Here is an 18,486-nt window from a genome sequence, read left to right on the forward strand (position 1 = left end):
TCTGCGAATCCGAAAATTTCGCGCTCGCTTCGCTCGCGACTCCATGTTACGTGGTGCTATTATGTTCGTTTAACTGCTCAAGTATCCAACACAGAAAAAATTTCGCGCTCTTCCGTCGAGGTTTCCTTTGATGTTTATTTTTTATTCCTCTGATTCAGAAAAAGCAATAATGTGGATATTGTACTTTTTAAGACCTTATTAATTTACAGTGGTTTTGTTTATTTTGTGTATGTAGATACTTAAACTAAAAAAAAAATCGCGCTCGCTTCGCTCGCGATACCGGCTATGACTGGATGTCTTTCAATGCTAGCGGGTGCTTGGAACTTCTTCTTTTGGTTTAAAAAACGCGCTCGCTCGCCTCGCACCTGTACAAACCCAATATATTTCTTTTTGCGTTTACTTTGTCAGTCTTCAAACTGAAAACTATTCACATAATACAAAGTCAAGGGCAGCTAAATTGTTTTCTGGCCCGTGTGGCAGATAGCCATGCTACGCCTGAGTGTAATGAGTATGTCTTTAACCGAGATATAACCATTTGGTGCGCTACCACACGCCACGAGCCGTATCTAAGTGTATATACGTCTTTAGTTTACTTCTTACTTAAGCTAAGGTTCCGCCGAAAAATGGTGAAACGAAAAGTGTTCCGAGGCCAAAAGAATTCGGGAACCGCTGCTCTACTGTCTCAAACCAGAAGTGTGCGTTCGCGCAGCGGAATGTTGTTGAATTTAAAGATTTTAATTATGCAGATAATTAGTGTAAGACGTCCTATAATTGTGTATGGTAAATAAAAATTTGTGTATGCAGCCACAAGATACAAGCTGCGCTTAGTTTGTGGCTCAACGACAATGTCAGAGCTATGTAAGGTTACTTATGTCAATAAACATTATTTTTATTTTTTTTATTTTTATTTTATTGTGGAGAAATTCACCAAAAACAGATTCCGCTGGGCGAACGTTGGCGAACGTTGTCCTGGCGGAACTTTTTTTAATCCATAGACTTTAGAAGAAAAGAGATGTGTCCGAAAATTAGTGTGTATTTGTGTATAATTGATTATGTATGAATGAAATCAGTGCATGCATAAACTTCGGAGAAATTCAAGTTTCCGCTACGCGAACGTTTGGCCATTAGCTAGTTTTCATATAAAGCGCTTACATAGAGAGCTGTAGATTTTTACATACGTTGTTTTGAATTTGTTTATATTTGTTTAAAAAACAGATTTAGAAAAAGTCGTAGGGTTTAAAAGATAAAAATATAAACGTAAAATACACTTATTAGGTCTTAGTTCTTAAAGTATGCAGTTTAGGGTCTAGATTTTCACGTTTACACAAACCTTGTAAGTGTCTCCAACATGTTGCCAAGTATCAATGATGTTCCTTTAGTAATTAAAAAGTTATAAGATATTTTACCATGAACAGATCACTGTTCACAAATAATGTCGAATATCACGACGTTCTAAAGGAATTGCATGGTAAAATGTATGCCAATAATTAGTTTAATCATTCAACTATTCACTTGCAAAATTTCATGTCATTAAATTCAGTAATTAAAGAAAGACAATTATAATACTGACGGAGCATCGAAACGCTATATAATCCGACCAAGTTCGGATAGCTACAAAAAAGCGGCCGTGCCATATGTCTAAGCAACGTTCTTAACTTGGTAGGTTAGTATTTATTAATATGGTACAGTTGCGTACACAAGCGTTAGGAAAAATAAAACAATTGTATTTCTTGATTGAAAAATATTTTTTTAATAATAATGCCACTATCTACGATAAAAATAAATCTTAAATTAACAAGTACTTCTCTATTTAAATATCCGTGTACAAAAATATTTTTATTATCATTACTTACATAAATTACTTGACTACGTGTTTAAAAGTAACGTTAATAAACGTTACGTATTTTAACTAAAATGTCGTAGATAGTGGCATTATTATTAAAAAAATATTTTTCATTCAAGAAATGCAATTGTTTTATTTTTTCCTAACGCTTGTGTACGCAACTGTACTATATTAATAAATATACTAACCTTCTAAGTTAAGAACGTTGCTTAGACATATGGCACGGCCGCTTTTTTGTAGCTATCCGAACTTGGTCGGATTATGTAGGGTTTCGATGCTCCGTCAGTATTATAATTGTCTTTCTTTAATTACTGAATTTAATGACATGAAATTTTGCAAGTGAATAGTTGAATGATTAAACTAATTATTGGCATACATTTTACCATGCAATTCCTTTAGAACGTCGTGATATTCGACATTATTTGTGAACAGTGATCTGTTCATGGTAAAATATCCTATAACTTTTTAATTACTAAAGGAACATCATTGATACTTGGCAACATGTTGGAGACACTTACAAGGTTTGTGTAAACGTGAAAATCTAGACCCTAAACTGCATACTTTAAGAACTAAGACCTAATAAGTGTATTTTACGTTTATATTTTTATCTTTTAAACCCTACGACTTTTTCTAAATCTGTTTTTTAAACAAATATAAACAAATTCAAAACAACGTATGTAAAAATCTACAGCTCTCTATGTAAGCGCTTTATATGAAAACTAGCTAATGGCCAAACGTTCGCGTAGCGGAAACTTGAATTTCTCCGAAGTTTATGCATGCACTGATTTCATTCATACATAATCAATTATACACAAATACACACTAATTTTCGGACACATCTCTTTTCTTCTAAAGTCTATGGATTAAAAAAAGTTCCGCCAGGACAACGTTCGCCAACGTTCGCCCAGCGGAATCTGTTTTTGGTGAATTTCTCCACAATGGCTGCATACACAAATTTTTATTTACCATACACAATTATAGGACGTCTTACACTAATTATCTGCATAATTAAAATCTTTAAATTCAACAACATTCCGCTGCGCGAACGCACACAAACCAGAATCAAAAACCTAGCTCTCTGAACAATGAGAAAGTTTAAAACCTACCTACTTTAGCCACTGGTGTGAAGATTGATATATAGAGATACTAGCTTTTGCCCGCGACTTCGTTCGCATGGAATAGTGACTTCCGGCATATTTTTGGTTTGACCAATACATGGCGCTATATGTCCGGAATAAATTTTATTTTTTTAAATAAAAACTATCCTATGTCCTTTCTCAAGTTCCAAACTATGTCTGTACCAAATTTCACACAAATCGGTTCAGTAGTTTAGGCGTGAAGAAAAGACAGACAGACAGACAGAGTTACTTTCACATATATATTAGTTGGGATTATCAAAGATAGATATGTGGTAAATGGTTTGATAGGCTAGAAATGGATGGGGTTTCCTAGTGTCGTAAAAATTTACGTCTGGCAAAGCTGCACAGAAGCCATTACTGAAACGATGTCAAATCACCCCTCTGGAAGTTCCTACTCTTAATCCAGGCTGAATTCAATAAGGTAAAACGAAAAAAAAACAACAGCAATACATTAGGTCTTAAACTTTATTAGGCTTAGCCTTGTTTCTGCGCCAGCTCGCGAGCCTTCGCCTTCTCGAGCTTAGCGATGCGCGCGTTGGACTTGTTGCCGAGGACGCCACCGCCCCAGTGCTTGCGGAGCTCTTCGTACCTCTCGTTGAAGTTCGTCTTGATGGCTTCCGTCACCTTCGAGAAGGCGGCGCGGTCGCCAGACTCAACCTAAGATAGATAAGTCTTGGTAAGTCTCTGTGATTTGGCGCTGTTACTTTAGTTCAGTAAATGGGAAGTTTTGTATGTGTCATAGATGGCATCCTCAGATAAAATCTATTGGTGGTAGAAAGGTTGTCAGCATAGCTGTATGATAGCAAATAAATCATCATTAAATGCACATCTGAGACACATTTTCTTCGCCATCTGTACTCTGTACTATCACATAAAAAATATAGGCATAAAATACGTACATGTGTGATAGCAACACAGGTGCATGTCTTGCGGTGCACAAGGGCTCCCAGACGGGACTTGCCCTTCACAATACAGTAGGGTACGCCCATCTTACGGCAGAGGGCGGGCAGGAAGAGAACCAGCTGCAAACAAAGTTGTCTTTTAGCAACATTTTGTAAAAGGTATGGTAAAGTGCTGGTCAGATGGGAGCTCAGAGTCAACAATCTTCATGCAGCTAAAAATAATTTATATTTAAAGCCTCAGGTGAAGAAATTCTAACATCACAGCAACTACCTATCCCATATTTAAAAATTATAAAACTAGGTAAAGAACTTTGCCATAATACATGTTACAAAGAATAATAAGAAACGTTGGTAAACTGATTGGTCATAAGTTACAGTTTGCTGGTAATAGGTACATGAAATATTCTAGTTAACTCGAAATAATCTCTAGTAATGGAATGTAATGTAGCTACAGAACATATTAATCACAAGATCACAAAATAAATCTCTGAAATTCAATAAAATCAATAATTTTCTGTTTATTGCACCCAGACATAACATAACAAATAAATGATAACTAACAGTACTTCTAACTTGAAGAATATTAATGACTAAATACTCATATCTCACCTCAATGGGGTCAACATCGTGAGCGATGACAACAAGCTGTGCCTTTTTCTTCTCGACCAGCTTGGTGACAGTGTTGGTGCCAGCACGGATGGTGTTGGGCCTCTTTGGTGGAGGCTCGTCCTTCTTGGCGACCTGAAAGAAGATTTTATTCTCAAACAAATGTGGTACAAGGAGGTATGAGTGTTGATTTGAAACATGTCATCAGAGATCTTGGTGGTTAGAGGTCTTCATGGCAATCTGAATATTTTGTTATGCATCATTTCAATGGTCTATACTCCTCCTTCAGAATTTAGGATACCTTTTAAAAATTATTTTACATTACACAACAAAGTTATTTGAAAATATTACTCTGGCACTTGCTAGATATAGTTCAACCTTTAAGTAACTTCAAGAACAGAGGTTTATCTTACCTTAGCTTCAGCAGCCTTCTTTAGGCGCTCTTTCCTGACTGCCTCAGTCTCTGGCCTGTATTTCTCCAAGATCTTGAACAAACCTTTGGCTGAAAAACAAACAAATCTATTTGAAACCTAATGTAAGAATAAAAAGTAGAATAAATTAAAATTGATAGTGCTTCAGAGTTAAAAAGCTCGTATATTTTTGTTGATAATCATAGTGATTCATCGTTGCATTTGGTAATCATCATGTAAAGCCTAAATAACCTAAAAAGTTCAACAATTTAGCTTGAAAATGGTTTTAATATTCATTTGAGTTTTCTGCTAGTCTTTTTAACTGCTTGAATGCCGCTAATTATAGAACAATAGAAAATCAATTATGTCTTGCATGGATCCGCGCATCGGTGTTCAAGGGGTTAACCCGTTGTATGCCGGAGCACAGATACCCAAATTGATTTTCAATTGTTTTATAATTAGCAACATACAAGAGGTTAATCAAGAAAATAAAGGCAAGCTTAATAATTACTACAAAATAATGCTCTAAAACTTGTTTGAAAAACATTTTAAGTTAACAATGTGCAAACCTGTGGTCTTGTCAAGTGTCTGGGTGAACTGGTTGATTGGTGGGGGCACCTTGAGCCTGCGCTGCAGCACCGCCTTCTGGCGCTGGATGCGGATGTACTTGGGCCATCTGACGAAGCGGGACAGATCCCTTGTGGGCTGGATGTCCTGACCTAGGAAGATATAAAGGATGAAACATAACCGTGTCTGACTTCTGTTAATAGTAAAAGCAGGATAGAAAAGATATTGAAATTATCTTGGTATTAAATCCAACCACAGACTAATACTGTTTTGTATTACATTTAGAACTAAAAAGTATTAAGTCTGTTGCTAAGACAGCACCTCTACTCAGCTAGTAGTGCTTGATGAGTAATTTTGTCTAGATTGGACTAATCAGTGTTAAAAAGCTCGTATATTTTGTAACCACATGGTTATTCGGATAAAAGTTTTACATCATTTTAGTCCAATATCATTTACCGCCAAAACTACATGTAACGGAATTCAAAAAAGGAACACTGCATTCGAACTCTGGCAGTTTAAATGTCAAAGAGTAGAACTTCTGTAGCTCATCCTCTTTGATATAACAACAAAGGGAGAGTCAACAAAGGAAGCAGTAGTAAACTCACCAATAGCGAAGTTCTTGGTCCTCTTCTCGAAGAGTGGGTTTACTACCTTCTTGGGTTCAACTTTCTTCACGACCAGAGGGGCGGCCGCTACTTTCTTTCCTACCTTCTTCTTAGGCTGAAATAACAACAACTTTGTAAGCCGAGGTCACGTGCTAGCGAGTCTTTTACTAATTAACACGTTGTCATCAGCGATCTTGGTGATAATTTGGTAGTAATCATAGCACTTCAGTACGAAGTTAACATCATGGCAATGTTTGGAGGTTAGGATGAGATTATTCACTTAAATGAACTAAAATTCAAGAAGAACAGTTTTTAAATCCAGAATCACTGTTAGCAGAAACTATTTAAATGCACCACTGAACAAAAATACCTGAATATAAACCAAAATAAAACAGTTTGGACGCCAAAAACATCGACGGTCCCATAAACATGTTATGGTGTAAACTTCACGGGAATATCACTTTTTGTAACGAAAATATAGTAATTTACTAAACGCACATGGCTTTTACCTTCTTCTGCACCATCTTGAATGGGTTTTATTTAAGTGATCTAAAGGCCACGAAAAGATACGTGACCCAAAGCGAACACCAAACGTTCGGCGAAAATGGCCGAACCAAAAAGATTTGACAGCTGTGAATAACGTCAAATGTAAACGTTGCCACAGATAACATATTCCATCTTCAACTCAAGGTTTTGAAGCCTAGGCTTTTCAGCTCAATGGCAGAACTGCTATTTTACTTTTATAAAAATATATGTCACTTTATATATTTCTTCTTCTTTACTACTTGTTTATTTATCAGATCATGTTTAAGTAATCGTTTATTCATACTGTCACTAAATACCTAAGTATTTTTGTTTGACTAAAATTAACTTATAATGATTTCATAAAAAATCTATGTGGTTAACAAAATAATGATACTCTACGTTCTTATCTGCTCCTATTGCTATACTGCAGGCACATCTAATAAGTAAGGTATCAAAAAATATTGAATTAAGAATATTTTAGGTCAGATGAAGGCTGCCCGCGTCAGATTTTTTGTAGCAATGGTAAGACAGATAATCGGGCCACTTCTTGTATGGCGTATACGTTGCACTGTTGCTAACAGTGTGTTCTATTTTTTTCCTACAAAAAAACGATTGTCGGAGGTGAGCGAATGACGCCGAAAACCACTTCTATTACCGCGTGAAACAAATGTTTTATTTATATTCTAAACGCGTTTACTTGGTTTTACAGTTTACGACCATCAAATTGAATCACGCCTCTATTTGAATTTATTTTAAGGGGAAAAGGAAAAGCGTCAACCGTTTTTATGGGTAGTAAAATAAGATGTTATTTATTTTAAATAAAGATATATTTTATATTGGCCATGGATTATAAAAACATTTTGTTTGGTATTTTCGGTAAGAGTTTTATTCATTATTTAGTAAAAAATAATTATTTTATGATTCTTTTTAGCGATTTTATTAGAGGTATAATATCTGATCTTACATTTTTGCATAACTTGAAAATGTTGATAGAAGGATAAATACTTGATTGTTCTATTTTTCTTCATGTCTCATACATCTAACTAAAACAATGGAAAGGTACCTACTTATTATTAAATAATGAACCACCAATAATGCACGTTGGATCTATTTCCAGCTTTAATTTGCCTGAATGATGCAGTCAAGGTCAACATGCAAGGGGCAGTGAGTATCGGCAAAGAAGTAATGGATACTATATCTCATTATATGCAAAAAAACACCATAGCTTCTGGGCGACGCTCTATGACGTTCTCTAAAGAAAACGATGTTCTATATCTAATCATTAAGTCTACATACTTATGCAGGGATCTAGATTTCTGTGATGGTAACTTAGAACAATTCTTAAACGAATACATTATGGTTCAAACGAAATCTATAGAAGCCATTTTTGAAGGAATACTTAGTCAAAAAGATCTTGGAAATGAAGAAACACAATTGGTTAAGCGTCTTATTTTTGAGGAGGAACTCAAGAAATGTTTGCGTGAAATTAGAAAGTTGCTAAGGTCCATAAATATGAAAGTCAGTACCAGCAACGATCCCTACATGTGGTCTGAATTAATTAAGAAAATAAGTATTATGTTCCAAACAGCGGCCATTGAGTTTGCTTCTCATAGATTGGAAGGCTCCCCGAAAGATATTAACGAGGTGAAGAAGAAATTGAAGCAAAAGTTCGTCATTGCCACCGCAATAGTCGAAGGAAAATATGAAAGCAAACTCTGCTCAGAATACGACATTTGCGTAAAAGCCTATGAGTGTACAAAAGCACTGGACACCTTACTAGGATCTTTCAAAGACATGGAAGAAGACAATGTGAAGATCTTCATTCGATACGTATCCGAAGCATTGATGGAAACTAAATTTTATTCTCATGTTAGCGATGTAACTGCAAATGAAATGCAAATAATACTAAACGATATGGCTTATTCGGATAATGTTCCAACGAAGGAAGTATTATTGACCATACACAGAACTGTGGAAGACAGGCTAAATTCTTTGATTACTAAAAAACACATGATAAACGGGAGAGATGTGGAATTGGTCCATGCGATCCTTTCAGATATGGATCATATTTATGGCAAACATAATGTAGACCCGTTCCATAATTTTATGACGAGTTATTTTGAGTGGTCCAGGACTGGGTCGAGATTAGGGACCCCAGTGCGTACACTGCTAAAAGAAATAAGTGATGAGCTCAGCGAGGTCGAAGCAGACTTGAGTCTGAAGCTCGTTAATGAAGTGAGAGCATTTTTGGAAATCACCGTCGATCCGGAAAAATAAATAAAATATAATTTTTTGATCGACTGAATTTTTATTACCTCCTACTTTTTTATGGGTTTAACGCGTGTATGTGGTGTTTTATTGTTACGACTTATTCAAACGGTTATTTCAATTGTGTAGGCACTTTGTGTGATAAATTACGACTGCGTTTTTTAAAAATCGAAATTAAAACATCTTAGTCCCCATAGGAACAGAAGTTGCGAATTTGCAAACATTTTTTTAAATATACATGGAAGATGTGTATTCTTAGATGCACATCCTTTTTTAATTATTATAAGTGCGTAATAATTTATTATTTTACATTGACAACACTGTCAGGACAATGAAACCAAGGCTTAAACTTTTAACTCTATTCTGAATATTAAACTCTCGTCTGCAAACTAGTTAGGAACTTTGTTTGGCTGTATCAATATGCATCCTTTTCAGTCTAGACCGCTACTTTAGAACTTTTTGGTTTAAAGCAGCTTAAACTTCGGGGTCATCGCTTGCGTTACTTGTTGAGCTAAAGTTAAAGTTTTGAATAAAGAGGTATACTTATCTAGTTATAACTCTTGAGTTTTTTTACTAATGCATGTCCTTAGTTTCAGTTTTTATTTGTTAAATGTAAGGGTATAGTTAATGAATGAAAGCATTCCATAACTATACCGTTCTGAGCTTGACTACTATTAACTGAGCAACAATCAAAAGATGTCAGAACTTAGCACAACACTATCGCTCGACCGCCAGGCATCAAATGGCAAACCTCATGTTACTTATGTGTTAGTTTAGTTTACTTATGTAATCACTGTTATATTATCAGTGGCGTAAGTATGAACGTAGCTGATAACTTCGACGTTATTAATTTCGTCACAGATTACTTATATGTATTAGTATCTATTCTACTCAATAGATGGCGTTGCGCGTATCTTAACAACTTAAATTGGCTTTAAATTAAGTAGAAGTTTATTTATGTTTTTTGTTAATTAACGATAATGATAAGTTGTTTACATACTTGCCTATTAAAAACAACAAACATACTTAATTTTCTCCATTATTGTCAAATTCGCACGAAAGCTTCTTACTTTTCCTTCATACAATTATTCAGTTTCCCAGCTTTGCCGTAACGCCTCAATTCCAAAGTTCCGTATTACATTAAAAACTTTATTATTCCACGCTACAATGAGTATATAAACGATGAAACCTGTGAAGTGGCCGGGTATTACCCAGAATGACGAGGTAAACTGAAAATGACATTTAAAATGTTATAGGTAAGGATTTATCTTCAATCAAAATGTAGGTAGGTACTAAATGTACTTATCAATAATTTGGAGATGGCAAAAGTGGTCGGTTCTGTAAGCGGTGGTGGTTATGTATATCGTTTGAAAAAACTCTAAAATAACAGTTATTGTAAGATGGTACCTACGTGCTTATCACGGACTAGTATATTTCGACTCGTTTATTTTTAGGAACGGTCATAGGTAAATTAATTCAGTTGCTATAAAAAAAAAATTAAGCCCTATTAAGTAGGTAAGTATTGCAATAAAGTAAAATTAATTTCCAAAAGTTTCCCAAAGTCCCTAAAATATTCCGAATAAAGCGATTATTGTTGAAAGTTTTACGAACTTCAAAAAGCTGCTTGGAAAGTAACGAATTTTACCTAAATAACTAATAAAACTAAAAGTGGGCTAATTCGAAGAAACCTTTGGTTACTCACAACTTTGACTAAGTACTTGTATTGAGTAATTTGGACAAAAAAATAGGTTTGTAATCAAAATACCTACAAATAGGCATAAATAGAGCTGATTTATAAAAATATATGTAAATTCCGACCTACACGTACTTCCTAAAATGAGTCTTCTTCATCTTTCTCCTGCCCTGTTCCCAAATTTTACTTGGGGTCGGCGCAATATGTCATTTTCCTCCATTTTCCCCTGTCACTCGTCATACTGACACTCACTCTTTTCCTATTCATGTCATCTTTCAGGCAATCCATCCATCTTTTCTTAGGTCTTCCTCTCCATCCATCTACATTCATACTTAGCACACACTTTGTTGCATGCGTATCATCCCTCCTCATTACATGCCTAAAATGATTATCACAGATAAACCTATTAAAAGGGTGGTAATTATAATGGTGGCAAGTATAATTTTTTTTCAACAAAAAATACACGTAAACAGCATTTGCAAAGACCACCAAAACAAGCAACTAAGTATGGATTTATTTTAAAATCTCAACGAATCCAGGTCAGCTCGACAGAATAAATAATTATACCTAAGTATTTCGTGAAATTAGTTTCGTTAATAAGAAAATGTCATTACCCCAGAAATGGGCAAGGTTTGTTTAGCGCGGGAAATGAACTGAAAATTATATTCTTTAGCTTGACAGGGGGTATAATTTAAACTAAGCTAATTTGCATTGTAATCGAATTGCCTATTAATTGTTCTACTCGGTAAGATTAAAGACTTTCGTACCTTTTTTGTTTATAAATTCATTTCTTTGTTTCTGAGAATATTTTGGGGTTAACTTTTATTAGGAATTAATATTAGATTTTTAAAAACTCCGCCTCTAAGACGACCCACTGACCCACCCAGGCGCTATACCTACATGAGCTAGAGACGACCCTGCAATTAATTATTTTATCTCTTAACATGTTTCATATTATTTTAGGGACTCAATCGGTTAAGATTATGTGTTTCATTTTTGTTAAGTGCCTAGCTTTCCGAATCGCACTTGCCTACCCATAGCCGTTTGTAGATATATTTTCCCAAATTCTCACAGGGATTTTCGCAATTTAGAATTCATACTGCCGAAAACGTGCACTTCAATATTCATAAACCATACAGCATTAATTGCAGAAAGTCACACAAAACTCGGAACTATTTCAACGTAGAACTGGCCGGGAGGCGGCCATATTGTCAGACGTGACGGCCATTTTAAATTTTTCCCGCCACATGAAATTGGCGCGCATTGCCTTTAGAAATTTTCTGCAGCCGGCTTACTGGTAGAATATGCATTGCATTTTACACCCCTAGAGTTTTGGTCGTAGTGCTTTTAAAATTGAGTCGTGATTAGCATTTTATTCGTTGCTGCCGTATGTACATTTGAAGTACCTACATCATTTAAAACAAAACAAAGGTTAGGTATTCGATAATGGCCTAAGGCTAGAACCTGTACTAGATAGTCGAGTACCTATATGTGGATATGGTACATACATGGTTTCTGTGTATTTACACATCTTTTAGTACAGTATTTTACTTTTCAAAATACTACAGTCTATTTATGAAAAAAAAAACCTAAAAAACTTGCAACATTGCGTAAAGCCTGACATGTGGTTTCCAATTTAATCCCTTCCAATACCAAAGCTCCGATGTTTTACCCATTTTTGAATTTCAAAGAACTTTTTCACTCTTTCGACCGTTTTTTCAGATTTTTTTTTTTCATTTTTTTGAGGACTTTTATAGGCAAGATATATCAAGCTTTCCAAACATGCTCTTTGATGCTTGTTGCATTTTCCCTCGAAAATCCAATAACGCTGTAACTTTATAACTTGGTGCATGAATGAAGCTAGGTGTATGGACCTTATTCCTATGACTATAGGATACAATATCGAGTGACAGGCTCTCGTGAATGGCATATTGAAAACGAAGGTATCCTGGAATTTAATATTGCTTCGATAGGGGATCGCGTTGTATAAAATTATTCCCTTTGAAGAGAATGCAGTAATTAAGTTCGGTATGATCCGATTAATTAACGGCGTGTATCAGATACTATGCAACGCTATAATAACCTAACTAGATATTTTATTTTAAGACCTGGTTCCTACATAGTTCCTAGCAACGTGAATATGAATTTTAGTACACGTAAACTTAAAAATACACGTAAATACCTAAATAAGTTTTGTATTGAATCGAAAAGCTCATTAATATCCAGCTGCGACTGTCAAATAATCTCTAACCGAAAACCACCAATGGATCGGTTATTGCAGTCCTCAATAATGTCACTTTTTAAAAGCGAAAACAGTTTTCAAATCACTTCAGTGTTATTGGGGCCTTGAAGTTACAGACAAACAAATGTTTCCCCTTTATTATACTAGTGTAGAAATAGATGATTAGGCCTCAACAATAATTATCATCATCAATAATTCAACTAACTACTGTATTACTGTCACAACTACAAACCCAGTTTATCATAGCCATTCAAATCGAATAGTATTGTTGATTGATATCGGTATATCGAACGGAAAATTGATGATATTCGATTAAAAACCGTATCAGTTTGACAATGAATGCGGGATTGCAATCGAGTCAAATTGAGTGCACTATCCGATTGAGTGGACAACTGTATGTTTTAATTACTTTTTCAGCCGTTGTATTGTGTGAAATGGACGAAATATTTTCATTATTTGCTCATAAATATGTAAGTGGCGAATACTTTTCGTCATCATCAACATTTTATTGTTGTAGGAAAAGCAAAGCAGAGAATCAGGCCTCTTCTAAAACAGAAGAAATTGTCGTTTTAATTACAAATTTTGCTCTACGGGGATGTCCAGGCTTCCTCCAGATTTTTCCTTATGTAATGTACCTCCGCTCAGACTTTGTTCTTCATTCGTCCGCAGCGCATCGTAGGAATAGCACGTGCAAATTGTGACGTTGCCGCTCCGCTCGTATCGCGCTCGCGAAGCGAATAAATATTAAGTTCGTACGTTATTGAATAAAATAATAATGGAGTGTCTTAAGTGTAGAAAAGTACTTTCTAGGAAAGGATCTCATTTTATATGTCAAGGACAGTGCCAGGGTACCTATCATAGAAGCTGCGTGAAAGGCTTGGCGGCCGATTTAAAAGCGGGTAAAAACCGAATATATTGCAATAATTGTGAAGAAGATGAGTCGGATAGTGAGGACCAGGAGGAAGACGGCCGAGAGCCAGATAAAATCCTAAAGGATATACAAAAAAATGTACGTGCAATTCCTGGACTCATTAAACAGCTGGAGTCCATAAAACATAGTATGTCATTACTCTCCGATAAGTACGATACCCTACTAACTGAACATGAAAAATCGAAAGATAAAATACATAAACTAGAGAAGACAGTAGAACACATTAACAACAAGTGTACATACCTGGAAAAATGCAACGTCGCGTTAGAACAGCGTGTGCACGATTTTGAGCAAAATACACGCAAACATAACATCGAAATTGTAGGTATAGAACAGATGCCGGATGAAAACGTAAAGGAAATAGTCAGCAAGATCGGAAAGATAATTGATGTCAGCAGCGATGATATAGATTGGGTGAGGAGAAACCAGCCAAGAAAACAAGGAGTAAAAGCTGCTTCAATTATCGTCGGATTTAAGACCTCGGGAACCGAATCCCGCGACGCTTGGCTGACTCAACGTCGAAAACTCTCGGACATCACGAGTGACAAAATAACCGGTGGAACCAACAATAGTAAAATATATATAAACGAAGATCTGACAAAGGCTACTAGAACACTATACTATGGAAAACAAAGAAAGAACTGCACAACAATTACAAGTATATATGGATTTCTAAAGGTAAAATTTTAGTCAAGAAAAATGAAGATGAAAATTCGATCTGGGTGAGATGTGATAACGACATCAACGATCTGCTCAAAACGAAATCAAAGGTACAAGTCTAATGTCCTTATTCTTAACAGGTACCTATATTCATAATATTCACGTAGTAAGTGTTTAAAACCGTATCAAAATTCACTATCCTAGACAATATTGATATAATTAGTGATAATACAATTACAACATCCGAAGTAGAAAATTTAAAAACGTGGATATCATCTGTTAAATATAAAAATGACCTTTGTATTTTACACTTAAATATTAGATCTTTAAAAAAGAATTTTCACGAACTAACTGTTACTTTACATGATAATTTAAAATATATCGACATAATAATAGTTACCGAACCAAACATTAATTATTCTATGATAAACTTATATAAAATTAAAGGATTTAATATCCATAGTGTTACAAGAACGGGGCGAACCGGGGGCGGCGTACTAGTTTATTCGCGCGAAACTTTGAAAGCACGATTAAATGATATCGAATGTATACAAAATATGAAATCGGCAGAGTGTGTTTCCATTGCACTCGACAGCGAGAGTGATCCGATTTATTTGCTATGTATTTACCGACCACCAAAAATTAACAAACAAGATAAAACTAGACAATTTCTCGAAGAGTTACGTAAAGTATTAGAAAAGGACATTGCCACCCGTTGGGCCCCTTATTTGTGATAGAGTGTCAAGAATATTTTATTATTAAAAATCAAGTCCTAATTTTATAAAACTAACTATTTTTTTTCAGAATTTCTTGTACCCTAGCATTGAAAAACATAATTAATATTTATTTTATTGAATCTAAGCTAGTTCCGCCATTAAAACTTAACCTGAATGTTGCCAGGTAGACAACAGACTATCTCATTTAAGTGTCTTTTTATAAAACTGTTTGTTTTCCGAATAAAAATAAAATAAAATAAAAATAAACTATATCTATAAAACGGTTACACATACCACCATATATGGAATACAACAATAACACAATAATTAGTAAATGATATTATTTATAACAAATCGATTTAGGAAATCAATTAACAAAATATTTAACATGGTAACATCTACTCGGAACGCGAGTCTATCTGTCAAATCAATACGTCATTCAAATTGTTTTCGTGCCGGTTGTTATGTTATGCGTAGAGTTGAATTTATTCCTCCGTATTTGCTTCTGATCGTTACAATTTGCGTAAAAACTGTCGAGCTGATCGTTTTCGTGCCTCCAGTGTTTTTTTTTTTAGATATTGGACTCTTTTCTTAGTGATGATAAGTGAGCACATTGACTCGTGAGCATTGGACTCTTGTTTTTAGTGATATTGTTGTTTTACTCCGGAAAAATGTCTGCACCTGGTAGAAGTCGAGTAAACTACTCTTTGTGTCGCCGGTGTGTTAATTGCTCTTTACGTATAGCGCCTAATCTTCGTAGACGTTAATTGTAGAAATAGATGAACCAATGCTTATCCTTCTAAGATCCTGGGTAACACCTACATTGGTAAGTTTGTTTCATTATGTTTGTGGATTTCACACGTCTCTAAACTGTCTAAACCACCTTACATTTTATTTTATCATTTTTTCCAGATATCTTCTGATGACATCCTGTGTGTGAAATGTTTTGTATTATTACAAAACCAGATAGCATCTAACTCAAATCTGTCACTTGTATCCCCTGCTCGTGGACACCTAAACATATGCTACGCATGTGGCTTGTCAATAGCAAGTCGCAGAACTCATAGAGTCAGTCAAGATTGTCCTCAAAGGAATGTTATACTAAGATGGACACAAGCACATCATGTAAGTGTTTATTCTTCTTTATTTAAACTTAATGTATGAATGCATATGTATGTGTGTTGAACTAATTAAATATTAATGAATATCAAGTATCTAAATATAATATTTTTGTTATTAGGTGTTGCATTTGGAACGAGTTTGTCTTCCTTGTTGGGCGGCTGCATCAAGACAAGTCCGGAGGCAACCCGTTGCTGGCAGTAGCCAACACACTGCTGCACCGGAGACTGGTATCATGGATGGAAACATAATTACAGATATGATGATTCCTGTACCACCACCACTGCCACCGCTTTAATGATATAAGCGTTCCAGCACAATTTCTAGACAACATATTCCTTGAAGAATAAATATCTATTATTTTAATTGGTTGTGTTTTTTCTTATTAAACATCTGTATAGCATTTACTGTATTTTAAACTCCTTTATAATTATCTAAAATAAACTACAGCTAATCATGGATGGCACAGCAATCTTACTAAGTAGCAGGGCATTGATTTTACTATATCGCTTGCAGGAGATGCTGTCATATATGTCATACATACTCGTATATACTAGGTATCTAGCAGTTTGCCAACAATCTTGGGGTCGGCTTTTAGTCTAACCGATGCAGCTGATACAGTATTGCTCAAAGAGTGATTGCCCATCTGACCTCCACACCAGATACACTGGGTTATAACATGTTACCTCCTGGTAAGTGGTTGTCACACTTGCTGGATTCTAGCTACTCATAACAAGTATAAATAATGCACCCAGAATCAGCAGTTTAAATGTAAGTACTAGCAGCCACCCAGCTGAAGTTTGTAATGGGTGGTCACCCGAGTGCAATCTGACCAAGTAGCTTAACTTAAGATATCTCCTTGTGGTTGTTGTAACGTAGCCACATGCTCCTCCAACCAATTTAGCCCTAAGTATATTTATTTCTACTGGTGCCAGCAAAACCTACTTCCGCTGACTGCAAGATAAACAGTTTAACATATTATTTAGCAAGAAAAGATGATATCTGATGTTTTTATTTCATTTGGGAATCAATATTAATACTAAAAATATTTTATTGTTTTAACGCAAATTGTTTTTGAAAAAATATTGTCTAATAACCTCAATTTCTTCATCTGAAAAAAATCAATAATTCTCGGAAACTAGGGTGAAAAATTATAAATTGTTTTCAGGGTCTGAAAAGGTAATTGTAGTTCTTCAAAATAAACTTAAAACCACCATGGCACGCAATTTTTTTTTGGGGGCCCAAATCTCCTAACAAAACGGGCATTCTCCTTTACCAATAAAGAATAATTTAATTATATGTGGAGATATAAATATAAACTTATTAAAAAGTCAAGACTGCCGGGTAATGGAATATGAAACATTGTTAGCCGAATTTGGTTTAATTAAATGCATAAATAAAATAACACGTAAAGAAATTATGAAAGGAAATGTAGTCGAATCATGCCTAGACCATATATATATTAGAGCACCTTCAGCACAAATTAATTCCGCGGTCATACGTCAAAAAATATCGGATCACTTTCTCGTGTCTGCCGCAGTGCAGTGGAACCGCGCCACACAAAATAGCGTGCGAGCTGGCAACAGCGCATCGCGCGGACGCGGGCCATCAGCTGACGATCGGAGCGGGAGAAATATGCCTACCGCGAGTTGTCGCCGTGTTCTTGATAATAAGTTGGTTCGAGAGCGATTATTGAGTACTGACTTTAAAGCATTGCTGTCTATCGAATGTCCAATTGAATTGTATAACTCGCTTAAGCAGCTATTTATTGAGATCTACAATGATTGCTATAAAACTGTAAACGTTAGTGTAAGCTCTAGAAATAAAAGTTGGGTTACGGATTATTTAAAAGATTTAATAAAGGAGAGAGATAGACTGTTCAAGGTTTGGTGCAATGACCCAAAGAATATGATAAAAAGATTAGAATATACCAAATATAGAAACAACTGTTTTAAAACCATAACTAAATGTAGCAACGAATACGATAAACAAAGTATTATTAATTGTAACAAAAATATTAAAAAGATATGGGATAGAATAAATATATTATTAGGAAATAGCAAGCAATCTCTAGATACTGTGATATTATCTAATATGCAAGCGCAGGGAAATACGAAAGATATAGCGGATGGGTTTGCAACTACATTTGATGAGGAAATCCAACAAATTAAACATATATGTGACGACAAATGGTTAAGTAGACAGAGTTACGTACAAAAACCTGACAAAAATATGAGGTGGCAACCAGTGACTCAAAATA

General features: G+C 35.1%; 1 protein-coding gene, 1 long non-coding RNA gene and 1 other non-coding gene across 3 annotated transcripts; 1 reads left to right on the forward strand and 2 right to left on the reverse strand.

Moving 5' to 3' along the window:
• Positions 1-3,429: 3,429 nt before the first annotated feature.
• On the reverse strand, positions 3,430-6,738 carry LOC110381079 (large ribosomal subunit protein eL8). The gene is made up of 7 exons (XM_021341277.3): positions 6,582-6,738; positions 6,073-6,187; positions 5,470-5,619; positions 4,904-4,992; positions 4,494-4,625; positions 3,882-4,004; positions 3,430-3,639 (listed from the first exon to the last, which is right to left on the reverse strand). The coding sequence occupies exons 1-7, from the start codon at positions 6,594-6,596 to the stop codon at positions 3,457-3,459; spliced, it is 807 nt and encodes a 268-aa protein (XP_021196952.1). The 5' UTR covers positions 6,597-6,738; the 3' UTR covers positions 3,430-3,456.
• On the reverse strand, positions 5,835-5,908 carry LOC126055118 (small nucleolar RNA SNORD36). Its single transcript, XR_007511243.2, has one exon. It is a non-coding gene; the product is annotated as a small nucleolar RNA SNORD36 (small nucleolar RNA).
• Positions 6,739-15,393: 8,655 nt separating the features above from the next.
• LOC135116946 (uncharacterized) lies at positions 15,394-16,592 on the forward strand. Its single transcript, XR_010276518.1, has 3 exons — positions 15,394-15,933; positions 16,020-16,232; positions 16,348-16,592. It is a non-coding gene; the product is annotated as an uncharacterized LOC135116946 (long non-coding RNA).
• Positions 16,593-18,486: the final 1,894 nt, after the last annotated feature.

Source organism: Helicoverpa armigera, chromosome 5, assembly GCF_030705265.1.
Source record: "Helicoverpa armigera isolate CAAS_96S chromosome 5, ASM3070526v1, whole genome shotgun sequence".
Taxonomy (NCBI): Eukaryota; Metazoa; Arthropoda; class Insecta; order Lepidoptera; family Noctuidae; genus Helicoverpa; species Helicoverpa armigera.